This window comes from Dipteris shenzhenensis, chromosome 23, assembly GCF_047967505.1.
Source record: "Dipteris shenzhenensis isolate YYH24624 ecotype China chromosome 23, Dip_SZ_1.0, whole genome shotgun sequence".
Lineage (NCBI taxonomy): Eukaryota > Viridiplantae > Streptophyta > Polypodiopsida > Gleicheniales > Dipteridaceae > Dipteris > Dipteris shenzhenensis.
The window spans coordinates 5,689,934-5,704,763 of record NC_141618.1 but is presented as its reverse complement, the minus strand read 5'-3'; the positions used below and the strand labels follow the sequence as shown (position 1 = coordinate 5,704,763).

At 49.0% G+C, this 14,830-nt stretch overlaps 1 protein-coding gene across 2 annotated transcripts in view; it reads right to left on the bottom strand.

Moving 5' to 3' along the window:
- LOC147886910 (single-stranded DNA endonuclease family protein) overlaps positions 1 to 14,830 on the bottom strand; it is an 85,871-nt gene that overhangs the window by 37,510 nt on the left and 33,531 nt on the right. For both annotated transcript variants that reach the window (XM_087394626.1, XM_087394628.1), the window contains exons 7-13: positions 5,952 to 6,025; positions 1,876 to 1,935; positions 1,582 to 1,739; positions 1,299 to 1,388; positions 1,130 to 1,212; positions 721 to 794; positions 505 to 632 (exon numbers count right to left, since the gene is read on the bottom strand). In XM_087394626.1, the coding sequence (XP_087250752.1) occupies positions 505 to 632; positions 721 to 794; positions 1,130 to 1,212; positions 1,299 to 1,388; positions 1,582 to 1,739; positions 1,876 to 1,935; positions 5,952 to 6,025 (667 nt within the window). The remainder of the gene's footprint in view (positions 1 to 504; positions 633 to 720; positions 795 to 1,129; positions 1,213 to 1,298; positions 1,389 to 1,581; positions 1,740 to 1,875; positions 1,936 to 5,951; positions 6,026 to 14,830) is intronic.

Here is a 14,830-nt window from a genome sequence, read left to right as displayed (position 1 = left end):
TTGGATTGGATGAAGCCTTCCATTGAGATGGGCAATCATATTACTAATGTCCTAGCTCTTCGCATGTTAAGCAATTGTGGAGCAATTTCAAAAACATTACACCCATAAAGAGGAACAAGCTTGGTGTTCAAAAGGAAAATGACCTCATATTTGTTTATGTGAACCTTTGTTTGCTTAATAAGTTCAGATCAGAGTGCAGACTGAACCATATATTGAATTTCGACCTAAAGAGGGTGATGATAGTGATGCAGCAGAGGACGACGTGGAGGCTCTATCACTATGCCACCTTCAGACCTTCAGGGCTGAGTCTCTCTTTATCATATACAAGAGAAGTGACGGATCAGGCTATAGCCTTAAAGCTTAATATGTACACATAAGAGTAATGCATCTGAACATTTTTTACACAGTAGTACATGTAAGGAAGATTGTGTTTCTCCAATATATGTCACAGGCAAACTGTGAAATACTTGTCAAGGGCATACACTCCGAGCAGAACTTCTTTACCTTTGCACAATATCCATTTGCACAGTGGAACTCCGAAGGTCTGGCTTTCCAACCCATGAAACCTCAGCGTGTTGAATTCCACGGTGCACTCGAAGTTTCAAAATCTCTAAAAGCCTGTACTGTAAATCCTGAACAATCAGTATATTTTTCAATTAGAGCATGACCGGAGGAGTTTTGTAGGCTTAGACCCTTCAAGAAACCAGAAAAGTACTCCACCTCTGATTCTGGTGAAGCAGATTGAATCATCTTCCTTAGATCTCGCTCTGCAATCTTTGGAAGAACATATTCCTCTGTTGAAAAGTACAACTTTCAAAAGCAGCAGAAAGCGTACAATTGAAAGCAAATATAAAACCGCAAAAACACAAGGTCAAATCAAATGCTTGTCCCTGAGAGAAAATGGGTAAGGAGAAAGGAATGTAACTCTACACATAAAATTTACATTTAGATCACAATTGCCCACTTGGGATATTAAAAGAATCCAGATAATATCAAAATTTGTCTGCAATGAGAAGAAAGTTTCAAACAGACAATATTGAGAATTTGTCTGCAATGAGAAGAAAGTTTCAAACAGACAATATTGAGAACTTGGACTTTCTCCAACAATTTTCCAAAAAATCACACTTACCTACTTTTTTGCTAGACCAGTCAAAGGCCTCACTACATATCTTTTTGAGCTTCTGTAAGTCTAACGGCGCATCCACAAGCACCCTGCCAATTACACAAGTGCTATGTAGCTCTGTAGGTGAGGTGAATATTCTCATGTAACCTGTCAGCACAAATGAGGAAACAATTACCTTTGCAACATTGCAGAGTTCAATAAATGGCGCTTTGGCTTCAAGTAGGCTTCAATTACTTGACAAAGTGGTTTACAAGTTGTTGAGTCCCTGATACAAAAAACAGAAAATCTATTTTAATAAAAGTGCAAGTTTCTCGCAAAAAATCTTCAACAAAGAACATTTCCAGGCCAATATACAAAGAATATAAATTCTCGTTTTTCCAATACCATCAACGGCCCACAACTATGCATTTACAAGCTATGTGTTTTTACTCTTAAAACAGAAAGGTATAAACACATACAGTGATTGATTTTCCTTGTTAGCTTTAATTGATTTGTTGCGGCTGTAAGCGCTCGCCAGATCCGTTGACTGGCATAATGAAGTTGAGTGCTCATCAAAAAGGAAAAGCTGCAGAATTTTATCGTCTCCTACATCTCGAACAATTTTAAAAGCTTTCTCCTGAAGAAGTTGAGAAAAGGGTGAGCCAAAAAAATGCTAGAATACTGAAAAACAACCACAATAGCACATAACATGTTCGAGCAAAGATTGGGATGCACATAAATGCAAATTGGCATGTATATTCTTTTTTACATACACAACCAATGCCGCGTATGCCAGAAGAATAGTCTCCACCCAGCAACAGAGCAAGTGCTATCTGTAGAAACACAAAGTGATTTAAAAACTGAACCGGACAAGCTAACTCTGCAAAAAATATCACATGACGTTATATACTCTTATTCAAAGTCCAAAACTCATTGATCTGGAATCTCCTGCATGAAAGTATGAATCCTTGAATGTGCACGGTAGTATCCAAAGCATATCATTATATAGGGTTGCAGAAAATCTTGATTATGACCACCTTCATCTGTAATTCAATAATCATGAATCTTCCAAGGAGTCTACTGGTAAAGACAAAATTTAGAACTTATGCCTAATTCAAACAAAGGTAGTCCAATCATTATAGCTCCCAACCCTCAATGTAGTTGCCTTGAGATGTCAAGTGTGCAAACTGTAGTTGCACCTGGATGTACACTCTTCGTGTTTTTTTCAATGAGACTTGCATTAAGCATGGAAAAACCAACCAAGAGTGCAAGAGTCAAAGTACTGATAAATCATGCAGAGCATGAAAAAGAGTCAAGAAATCAATGCACCATGTAGAGCATGAAATAGCCAGACTATGGCTCAAAATGCCACAACACAGAGGGGGACTCACAGAAGAAAGGGTTGTCTCTGCCTTCCATGAGGAAAATCGTCCTCCTAGTCGATGCTGGTCTAAAAGTCCTCTGCATCCTAGACCAAATGGCCATCAAGACCCTCAAACAAGAAAACAGTTCTGCAGGCTTGAAAAAACCAAAGCACCATATCATCAACGCTGTCTTTCCTTTCTTTCTAGGAAAAAGACTTCTACTAAGTATGAAAGTGCTCAAGGCAAGAGTACACCATGCATAGCATAAGAAAAACCTAAGAGATTCAAGTCCTACTCAACAAAGAAGGGCGATAAGATCCAGGGTTGAGGGTGAAACTGCCCTCTCCACCCTGTAGTGACCTCCAACAAGAAGAGACAGCCTCTCCAATCCCTAAGGAAGAAAGTCCTCTTGGTAGAATCAACTTGGACAACATCTGCATACTCGACCAAATGACCATCAACCATCATGTGAGATGGGTGGACCTAGGAAACATCAATTTCCTTTTGTGCATCAAGACTCCAGATGTGCTGGCTGAAATGCTAGCTTGATCTCCCGACATGTGTCCACTGAGGTATCTGCATGCCTGTAGGGAGAGAAAGGAAGAACAACATTCAAAGAGCATAGCTCAACCAAATGATGTTGAACCAAAAAAGCTATGCATTTTGCAACACACGGGAGGCCAAAAAAGGAGAAAGTCAAGTCGTTGAGCCCCATGTGATGAAGAAAGGGGAGGGAGCAAATGTACTCAAAAGTCTGGATCTAAGTCACTCTCCCTACTCGAGCTGCGCTTGTTAACTCTCCTTCCCCGCCTCCCCTTGGCCCCGTCTCTTCCCTGATCGCACCGCGACTCACCCCTTCTGGCTATTGTCCGATGGGCGTGGACAGCCTATGTATCCAGCTCGCACCTTTGTCATAGGATTTCTCTGCCCGCCTTCTCCATTCTGCCTCCCCGTACTGTTTTGCACCTCCATTGCTAACTTTCAGCCTGTAGCTTGGCTAGCAAGGCTTAGCCTTGCTTTGCTTCCCCCTTGATTAAAGCCAGGAGAGTAGCTCCTGGCTGATACCGATCTCTGACCCCTTGCCCCTCTTGTTCTTCCCTTTTAGGCTTCCTTTGATAGCCTGCGGCGAGCGCCGTTTCTAGACATCTATAGCTTTCCCCTGTCTATTTCTCCTCTTTTCATTCCTCCTTCCATCCTCTATTCCTCCTTGCTTTGTCGTCTTAATAGCGAAGCGTCTCCTTCTACCTTCCACCTTCCCACTTTTTTTGCACTTTGCTAGTATGAGAAGCTCTCCGTTTTCTCATTGGGAATTGTGATCTTGGTGGTGGCTTTTTCTAGACTGGCTAGCAAGGTCTCAAGGGAACATCCTTGACTCCCCCAACCACTGTTGGGGTTTCCCTTTCCCCAAATGACAAGAAGTATGTGATGATAGCCATACAATCCCTTCAAGACAAAGTACTGGTGACGCATTATAGGCCTCACACCCACTCAGAGCAAGGATTGAGGTTAGATCAGGGGAGCTTGACTAGAGAGTGACCACATTCACAGGAGTTCACCAATACATGGGACAGGGGTCTCCTTTCTCCAACAGAGTTCCTTTGTCATTACCAGCCCTTGTGGAGTAGAAGCCCCATCTTCATTGGCCCGCATTTGGTTTTCTTCATACCATGGTACCACGGTTTTACAATAGACAACATGAAGATGACACATCATGTGCCATAGTTTCAATGGACACTACATTTTTGGAGCCTTATGAAGAATAATCATCCCATTTTGCTTCCCATCGGAACTTGTTTCAGAATTGTGCATGAGTCCTTGCCTATAGCAGCCTCGATCTTTGCAAATGATGGTCTTCTCCAACTTAGGGTGTCTCAGAGCTCCCAAAGTCCCTGCGCGAGGAGATTCTTCTAAAGATCTAGGATGGGGACGAGTTCCCATAACGGTCCCAAGCCTCCCAAGGCAGTGCCTCAAGTGTAGACATATAGGTCACTTGGCGAGAGCCTACCCTCGCAGTGCAGGTCGCGCCTCTACCCACCCGCAGCCTCACTTAGGACAGCATCAAGAGAGACAAGAGGATAGACCCACCCGACGAGATTCTTCTAAAGATCTTGGACGGGGGCAATTTCACACAGAGGATCAACGTCTCATGCCTCCTAGGGCATTGCCTCAAGGATAGGTCACCTGGTGAGAACCAAACCTAGCAATGCAGGTCACGCCTCCACGCCTCACATAGGACAGCATTGGGATAGACCTCCCCTCATAGAGATACAGTAGCATGAATCTTAGACCCCTTGGGCTGAGCCATCGAAGGGCGACCACAAGAAGCCTGCCCAAATAACTAAAGACACCCTGCACGCCGACGAGACAGCAAGCGGGCACGGTAAAACCCTCTCCCCCCAACATGTCAAGGTTCTTAGCTCCCTAAGGACCCCCCTACCCCTCCATTACCATCAGCCCTTTCGCCCTTTCTCCCCCACCTCAAGATCTCCTCCCTCCTTTGCCAACACTTCGAACACCTTGCGACCTTCCTCCTCCCTTCCCTCTTCCCATCCATCCTGTCCCCCCCTACCACCTCTCGTTACCCTTGCAGAGCATTCAATGATAACCCTCACCACTTGTCCACCCAATCGTCCCTTCCTCCCCCCCTTCTCCCTTCCCCCTTCCCGCATCTTCAACTTCCCCCTCCCCACTGCCTTGCAATAGTGTCCACTCTAGCTTGGACACTTTTGCTAGAGCTGGGCTTCATGACAATCCCAGTCCGACCCTCCATCGGACCAAGACATGGCTCCCACACTACCAGCACAAGAGACTCCCTCCCTTTTCTCTCTATTCCTGAGGCCAAAGCCTCACCTAGGGCAACCACTCCCTGTCCTAAATGATTACCCCATCTTGATCTGCAACCTAGCACAAAGGGGGTTCTATTGCAGCAATTGTGAGTGTCTTCTGTTGTTTTAAAGGACTAGAGAGCTTGCATTAACTTATTGCATAAAAATGATGTTCATTCTATAGTAGTGAAGTACGTACTTGCAATTCTTGCTCACTTGTAGGATAATGCTTCCGAGCCATGTTGTAGCATGCTCTTGCTTGTGTACTTTTACTAATACTTTGTCTCTATTCTTGTGCTCAGGGCACCACAACTCTCAACACCCTTACCTTGCATAAGTATTTTATCTTAATCTAACTCCCTAGGATCCCATTGAAAATACTTTAGGGGACACCCCCATAAAGCCAAAAGACCACTACATGTAACCAGAAAGAACTAGCGGTCTACCATGATCATCAAAAATCAAATCATTCAACATGACAGGCTGCCTATCAATCTCTTCCCATGAGGAAGGAGGGATCCTCCATGAGAATCCTTGATAACTATGACACACTGAACAAAGAATTCCCTCCCGAATTTGAGTCCTTTTTTAATCCTCTCCATTGTGTAGCTAAAAATACCACCATCATGAAACAAACAACAAGATATTGTGTTAACTCACCAAAGAATTCCTTCCTAAATTGAGTTCGTTTTTAATCCTCTCCATCGTGTAGCAAATAACATAGCCTCCATCACCTATAACCACCAATAGCAATATTCATGTTAAAATTGCCTATATTTATGACAATACAAAACGAACCTTCAAAATTACAATCAAATCATGCATCCATGAGACTTTTTACTATTACATGTATATACCATAAGACACCCAACCAAGAAATTTGCCAATCAGTGCCTCGAAACGTAAATAGAACCTCAAACTTCATGATGTCTATTCAACCTACTTTGCCCTCTACTTCAATGTAACAACATAGCACATACAAGACCTCTATTTTGATGGCACACTCTAGACCATAACCCTTATTGAATGGTGTCTGAGGGGGGGGGGTTTCTTAACACTTCCGGAAGTATTACCGGAGGCCTAGGGCCACTGGTGCGAGAAGCGAGTAAGACGTGCCATAAGTGTCACTGATGGTACGTAGGTGAGTGCTTGTCGATAGTGTCAACTGTGTGCAAGCGGTAGATGGTGTCAACTATGTGCAAGCGGTACAAGTGCTGAAGTGATGTGAGCAAGAAGAAGACCAAAGCGGAACAACATCATGAAAGCCATCCCTCGACATGAACAGCAAGGAACTTCAACCACATGACACAGGTCCGTTGTACCAGGTGAAGGGAGAGGAGGGGAGGAGAACACAAAGAAAAGAGATTTTAGAGTAGCGAGCAGAGATGGGAAGTAGCATAACTCATTAGAGAGCCAGATGACTGATACACTCCCCGAAGATACACACGAGGCGAGCTCTTGACTCTAGCCTCTCACTCCTTCACTCCCGCCTCTCCTCCCTGCCAGAATGTCCCTCTCCTTTTCCCTTTCCCCCTCTTCACCTTCTCCTCCTCTGCTCCACCCCCCGCTACCAATCTCCACACCTTCTTCCTATTGGTTGCCTTCTTGCACCCTTAGCCATCCTTAGCCATTCCACCGTTTGTGGGCCGCTCTGTCCTTGATGGCTTCCGCAACACTCCAGCCTGTCCTGGGTCAGTGAATCCCGTGCTCCATGTGTTCTCCTGCGCTCCTGACACTAGTTGGTTGAAAGGGTTGGTGCACCACCTATGCCTCTTAACTATTGGACTGCTTCCCATGTACCAACAGGTGTATCCCGCGTACCATTGCTTCCCATGTGCACCAACAGGTGTATCCCGCGTACCATTGTGCCAATACTTCCCTATGATTAACTTTGACCATGGTGAGTCGAGGTTGAGGTTTGGCACTCTTCAGTCATGTATTGCTTCCGTCATGTCCATGTCAAGTCATGTCATGTCCAAGTCATGTCCATGTCAAGTCATGTCATGTCCAAGTCATGTCCATGTCAAGTCCAAGATGTGAACACATGTGAACACGCTGCGACTAGGTATGACCAAGGTCTAACAACTTGGCATGTTGCTGAGGTGACCATGACGTGACCCAAGTGTGACTCTTGGTGGGTCGCCATAAACTTTGAGTACAACAGATCCCCGCCACTATCATTCACCGTCCCGGTGAATGACCTAGGATCTTGTGAGAGAAAGTTAAGTGTAAATTACAAATAAGAAAGTGACCTTGGGGTTGACATCCCAAAACTGAAAAGAAAGGGCTCATGGCCTTACAACTGTAAAACTGAAAAAAAAGAAACTGGCTCATGGCCATACAACTGTAAAACTGAAAAAAAGAAACTGGCTCATGGCCATACAACTCCAAACTCCTTATTTACATGAGAATCCAAATGTATAGAGTTCGCAAAAAGATATGCCGAACTAAAAGATCCAGGAGCTACTGCTTGCTGGATGAAAGTCAGGGAGGGGGAGGGGGTGGGTGTGGTGGGTGTGCTGAGGTTCCGGGGCTGGTCCTTGCCTCTTCCTCGACTGTGTCCATGAGGTTGCGGATGTCCTCATATTTGGATTTATACCTGTGGTAGCCAGACCTGTAATGTTCACATCGAGATTTGAGAGCAGCATTTTCATCTTGCAGCCCATGGAAGTTGTCCTGCAACTTGGAATGTGAAACTTGGAGATGGTCTTTTGCCTCGTGAATCTGCTTCATTTGACTCCGCACCACCTCCACCTGTTGATCCACAGTATGCTTATCGGCAGCCAGTGAGGTGTATCTGTCCTGTAGGGCGGCAAGCTCCCGCTGAATTTGAGCCTGTTGGGCTGAATGGTGATCCTCCAAAACTTTCTTGGTGGCTGTCCACTCTGCCTCCTTTGCTACAAGACTTTGCTGAAACTCGTCGTGCTGAGTTTTCCACCCAGCTTCCCTTGCCTGTAGAATTGCTCCCCACTCCGTTTTTTTCATTTGCAATGTTGTATCCCATTCTTTATGCATGCTGGCTACCTGCTTCTCATGTTCCAAGCGGAGGTGTTGCTTTTGTGACAGAAGCTTGCAAACCTGACCCGTAGTATTAAAGAGGGAGGCACCCATCTGAATGAAGCTGTCATCTATAATGCGTTGAGCCATATGAAGGGACCTTTTAACCCATGCATACCTGTCCCGATAGGTCATTCGGTCAGCCATGTCAATAAGTTCGCCATATTCCTCGAAGGCCGCTTTCATCCCCTCTTGCTCTAGGTCCTCGAGAGCTGCCACTGGAGCCAGTGTGTCGATGTCTAGGTAACAGCTTGGAGCTTGGGATACCTTCTTGGTGGAAGCGATTGTCTCTTGCAAGGGAAGTGTGAAAATTTAGTCCAAGTCCTCCTCCTCCATGCAAACAGGAGACCGCTTCCGCTTTAATGCATACAGCAGCCGTTTGTGTTCCTGGCTCTGTTCCTCTATCTGGGCCTCATGGGTGAATAGATCTCCCGAGGAGGTTGCGAAGTAGGTATCCAACATATCATTTTGAGGAAGTGAAGGACAATCCGCTGGAAAAGGTATCTTACCCCCAGCAAAAATAACCTCGCCAGGTCGAGTTTCCAGTAAGTCCTGTCCATCAGCCTCCATACTTGGTTCAGGGGTTAGTCGTCGAGACACCCGGGGTGGGGTCTTCGCATCACCAGTGGCTCCCAAAGTAAGATTCAAGTTCAATAACCTGTGTCGTTCTGATGCCTCTCCATCAAGAGATTCCAGGGCAGAGGTGCCGGTTGCCGTAACGATGCCTGTTGCCGTACCTTCTGTCGAGGGATCCCCCTGAGTTGGGGGGTTAATGTGCATATCTTTGCATCCTACTGACCGTGATGAGATGATCGGAGGGGAAATGGTCATGACTGCGGGTGAGGTAAGTGGTAATGTCCTGCCATGGTGGGTGAGACCTGAGGAGGACAGGGGAGTGACCGGAAGAACATCATCAGGGAAATCACAATCTGCCTCGAAGGGGATGGATGGAGAGGCGACTCCTGCATGAGCAACTGATGGCAAAGCTCCAGAGGCTGGCCCAAGAGGGAATGGCTCAGAAACCTGTGCCACAGATGTGGGTGGAGCAAGAGTGGGAATGGAGACTGGAGATGCAGATGTGGAGGGAGCAAGAGTGGGAATGGGGACTGGAGATGCAGATGTGGGGGGAGCAAGAGTGGGAATGGGGACTGGAGAGGAAGAGAGGACAGAGACTGGTGCAGCAGAGGCCGAGGATGCTGGGGCCGCACGAAGGGCCAGTGGAGATGATCTCAAGTGGGGGATCATAGGAGCGGAGGGTGGGCGGTGAGGAGAGGATGAAGTATGTGAAGGTGGAGGAAAAAGTGCAGGCGTTGCAGCCCGCCACTGGTGCAAGAGGTAGGTGAGGTGAGGTCCACAAGTACATGTGTGTGTGCTTCGGCGTGTGCGATTTCGAACAGTGGCCCGGAATGTTGAATAAAAGAGGGATGCAAAATCATAATGAGTGATGGTGAAGAGAGCATTAAGAGCAGGACGGATACCTTTCGTGATGTAGTAATGCCCGGGTGCTGAATAGAAGCGAGTGAAGAAGTAGCGTGTGATCACTGCTTCTCTGCTTCCACCTTCCAAAACCTTTTTGCAATCATATCCCCTCCTGTTGGGTTTGCACTGTGAAAGGAATGACAGGAGATGTGGTGAATCGTCGGAAGGAGGCTGAATAGGGAGAGCAGGGAGCCCCATGTACTGTGAGACCAAATTGGGTGTGAGAAGCTGCCTGGAGCCCATGAACTCAAAAGTGTCTGTGACATAGTCGTAAGATTTGATGAATCCTGTACACAGTTCCACATCCACCGGAGGGAAGATGACCTTGTCGAACTCAATTAAACTGAGGGTCTGGATCTCGGAAGATGACAATACGGAGGATAGTTTGAGGTTCGGATCCAGAAGAGGTTTAAACATAACCCGAACGTGGGAGAGGGGAGGGGTGGTTACCGAAGGGCTCTGTATCTCCGTTGGCCCACCCGACCCTTCTGAATGTGGTCTCCGTGCAGAGGGGGTGTAATCTGAGCCCCCATGGTCAGAAGAGGAGGCACTGGAGCTCTGGGAGTGGAAAAGAACCCCCCGCTGCTGTCTTGATTGCGGTGGCTCACCATCCGAGATGATAGTGATCTCCGGACCAAGATGGGAATGTATCGCTGAATGAAGTCGGTCCTGCTAATGAAGTCGGCCCTACCGATGAAGTTGGCCTTGCTGATGAAAGTAGCTCTGCTGATGAAGTCGGCCTAGCTGATGTAGTCAGCCCTGCTGAGGCTGTAGGCAGGGGTGAGGTCATGTGCACTGCAGAGGCTGCCTGAGACGTCATGGCGGTATAGAAAGGAATGAAGAGCTTATCTCTGGGCAACCTTGGCTTATACTTAGACTTCTTCTCGAGCATGAAGAAGAACAAGAGGTAAAGTGTAAGCTAATGACGAAGCAGGAAAGGAAGCTATGACGAAGCAGGAAGGTGAGTGATGACAAGGCAAGAAAGGAAGCAGGAAGGGAAGGGGAGCTGGTGACGAGGTAGGGGAGCTGCTGTCGAGGGCTTGAAGCAAGAAGGGAAGGGGAGCTGGTGACGAGGTAGGGGGGCTATTGTCGAGGCATTGGCAAGCCCGTTGAGATAGAACGAGAGAGTGGGGTAGGTGGTGACAAGAGGGGGAGCTGATGGTGATGAGAAGGGAAGCTGATGGAGAAGCACGAAAGCTAGAAAGGAAGCAGGAAAGGAAGGGGCGTTAATGACGAGGCAAGAAGGAAGTTAGCCAGATGATAATCGAGAAGGGGAGTCGATGAGGAGGTCTAGAGAGGAAGCTGGCGAGGTGCTAGTGAGGAGGGGAGCTGGCCAGGTGATAACGAGAAGGGGAGTCGATGACGAGGTCCAGAGAGGAAGCTGGCAAGGTGCTAGTGAGGAGGGGAGCTGGCCAGGTGATAACAAGAAGGGGGAAGGAGAATTGCGATGAAGGGAGGGCTGCAGAGAAGGCGTTGGAGGGAAGGCTGCAGGGCTGTTGCAGGATGGCGATGGAGGGAGAGCTGTAAGGTGGCGATGGAGGGAGAGCTGTAGGGTGGCGATGGAGGGAGAGCCCTAGGGTGGCGATGGAGGGAGAGCCTGCAGGAGAAGGAGGGATGCAGGAGAAGGTGTTGGAGGGGAGGCTGCAGGCTGCAGCAGGAGGGTTGCGATGACAGTCTGCAGGAAATATGCGATGGAGGGAGAAGGAGGGAGGCTGCAGATATGCGATGGAGGGAGAAGGAGGGAGGCTGCAGGAGACTGCAGGAAATATGCGAAGGGGGAGAAGGAGGGAGGCTGCAGGAGACTGCAGGAAATATGCGATGGAGGGAGAAGGAGGGAGGCTGCAGGAGAAAGCGCTGGAGGGAGAAGGAGGGAGGATGCAGGAGAAAGCGCTGGAGGGAGGCTGCAGGAGAAGGAGGGAGGCTGCAGGAGAAGGAGGGAGGCTGTTGCGATGACAGTCTGCAGGAGATATGCAATGGAGGGAGAAGGAGGGAGGCTGCAGGAGAAAGCGCTGGAGGGAGGCTGCAGGAGAAGGAGGAGGCTGCAGGAGGCTGCAGCAGGAGGGTCGATGCTGTAGGAGATATGCGATGGAGGGAGAAGAAGGGAGGCTGCAGGAGAAGGCGTTGGAGGGAGGCTGCAGGAGGAGGGAGGCTGCAAGAGAAGGAGGGAGGCTGTTGCGATGACAGTCTGCAGGAGATATGCGATGGAGGGAGAAGGAGGGAGGCTGCAGGAGAAGCGCTGGAGGGAGGCTGCAGGAGAAGGAGGGAGGCTGTTGCGATGACAGTCTGCAGGAGATATGCGATGGAGGGAGAAGGAGGGAGGCTGCAGGAGAAAGCGCTGGAGGGAGGCTGCAGGAGAAGGAGGAGGCTGCAGGAGGCTGCAGCAGGAGGGTCAATGCTGTAGGAGATATGCGATGGAGGGAGAAGAAGGGAGGCTGCAGGAGAAGGCGTTGGAGGGAGGCTGCAGGAGAAGGAGGGAGGCTGCAAGAGAAGGAGGGAGGCTGTTGCGATGACAGTCTGCAGGAGATATGCGATGGAGGGAGAAGGAGGGAGGCTGCAGGAGAAGCGCTGGAGGGAGGCTGCAGGAGAAGGAGGGAGGCTGTTGCGATGACAGTCTGCAGGAGATATGCGATGGAGGGAGAAGGAGGGAGGCTGCAGGACAAAGCGCTGGAGGGAGGCTGCAGGAGGAGGGGGAGGCTGCAGGAGGCTGCAGCAGGAGGGTCGATGCTGTAGGAGATATGCGATGGAGGGAGAAGAAGGGAGGCTGCAGGAGAAGGCGTTGGAGGGAGGCTGCAGGAGAAGGAGGGAGGCTGCAAGAGAAGGAGGGAGGCTGTTGCGATGACAGTCTGCAGGAGATATGCGATGGAGGGAGAAGGAGGGAGGCTGCAGGAGAAGCGCTGGAGGGAGGCTGCAGGAGAAGGAGGGAGGCTGCAGGAGAAGGAGGGAGGGGAGGCTGCGTATGATTTCGTTGTCTGGAGGGGGGGGGGACAGCCATAAATACATAACCAAGAGATCCAACTTTAGAAAAGTAAGCCAAAAATAGCATGAGTGGGCTGCAAGATGCGGTGGAGGAGGTGGATGAGCTGATCCCAAGGATCCACGCTGAGTTTAGCCAGATGCTAAATATAGCAGTGGTTGGAATTAGGAGAGTTTAACCAGATGCTAAATATAGCACTGGTTGGAATTGGGAGAGTTTAGCCAGATGCTAAATATAGCACTGGTTGGAATTGGGAGATAAAGGACAGACGCTGAATTTGGTGGCTAAATATAGCCTTGGTGGGAGGGGGTAGGTGAGAGAAAAAGCGGTGTGGGCAAGAGGAAATATTTGAATGAACACGGTGGGAAAATTGGAGTTTGAATTTTACTCTCTCTCTTGTATAGGATATTGGATCAGGGTGTTATAGAGGTGAATGAGGCTGAATGAGGCTGAAGGAGGGATGAACCAAGGGTGAACCAAGGATGAACAAGGGGTGACCTTGGTGTGCCTATAGGTGACTGAGGGTGAAAGCGGCAAGAGGTGACCTAGGGTGAACAGGGGAGGAACAAGGGGTGACATAAGGAGGAGCATAGGTAGCAGAGAGTGAGCTTGGGGGGTGACATAGGAATGAACAAGGGTGAACTAGGAGTGCACAGAGGTGACCTGGGAGTGAACATAGGTGACAGAGAGGTGAACATGGGAAGTTGACAGAGGAGTGAACAGGGGTGACCTAGGAGTGAACAAGGGTGACCTGGAGGTGAACAGACCTGGGAGTGAACATAGGTGACAGAGAGGTGAACATGGGAAGTTGACAGAGGAGTGAACAGGGGTGACCTAGGAGTGAACAAGGGTGACCTGGAGGTGAACATGGGTGACAGAGAAGTGAACATGGGGAGTTGACATAGGAGTGAACAGGGGTGACCTAGGAGGTGAACATGGGTGACAGAGAGGTGAACATGGGTGACAGAGAGGTGAACATGGGAAGTTGACATAGGAGTGAACAGGGGTGCCCTGGAGGTGAACATGGGTGACAGAGAGGTGAACATGGGTGACAGAGAGGTGAACGTGGGGAGTTGACATAGGAGTGAACAGGGGTGACCTAGAGGTGAACAGGGGTGACCTAGGAGTGAACATGGGTGACAGAGAGGTGAACATGGGGAGTTGACATAGGACTGAACAGGGGTGACCTGGAGGTGAACAGGGGTGACCTAGGAGTGAACATGGGTGACAGAGAGGTGAACATGGGGAGTTGACAGAGGAGTGAACAGGGGTAACCTAGGAGTGAACAGGGGTGACCTAGGAGTGAACATGGGTGACAGAGAGGTGAACATGGGGAGTTGACATAGGAGTGAACGGGGGTGACCTAGAGGTGAACAGGGGTGACCTAGGAGTGAACATGGGTGACAGAGAGGTGAACATGGGGAGTTGACATAGGAGTGAACAGGGGTGACCTAGAGGTGAACAGGGGTGACCTAGGAGTGAACATGGGTGACAGAGAGGTGATCATGGGGAGTTGACATAGGAGTGACCTAGGAGTGAACAGGGGTGACCTAGAGGTGAACAGGGGTGACCTAGGAGTGAACATGAGTGACAGAGAGGTGAACATGGGGAGTTGACATAGGAGTGAACAAGGGTGACCTAGAGGTGAACAGGGGTGACCTAGAGGTGAACAGGGGTGACCTAGGAGTGAACATGGGTGACAGAGAGGTGAACATGGGGAGTTGACATAGGAGTGAACAGGGGTGACCTGGAGGTGAACAGGGGTGACCTAGGAGTGAACATGGGTGACACAGAGGTGAACATGGGGAGTTGACAGAGGAGTGAACAGGGGTGACCTGGAGGTGAACATGGGTGACAGAGAGGTGAACATGGGTGACCTAGGAGTGAAGAGGGGTGACAGAGAGGTGAACATGGGGAGTCGACAGAGGAGTGAACAGGGGTGACCTGGAGGTGAATATGGGTGACAGAGAGGTGAACATGGGTGACCTAGGAGTGAACAGGGGTGACCTAGGAGTGAACATGGGTGACA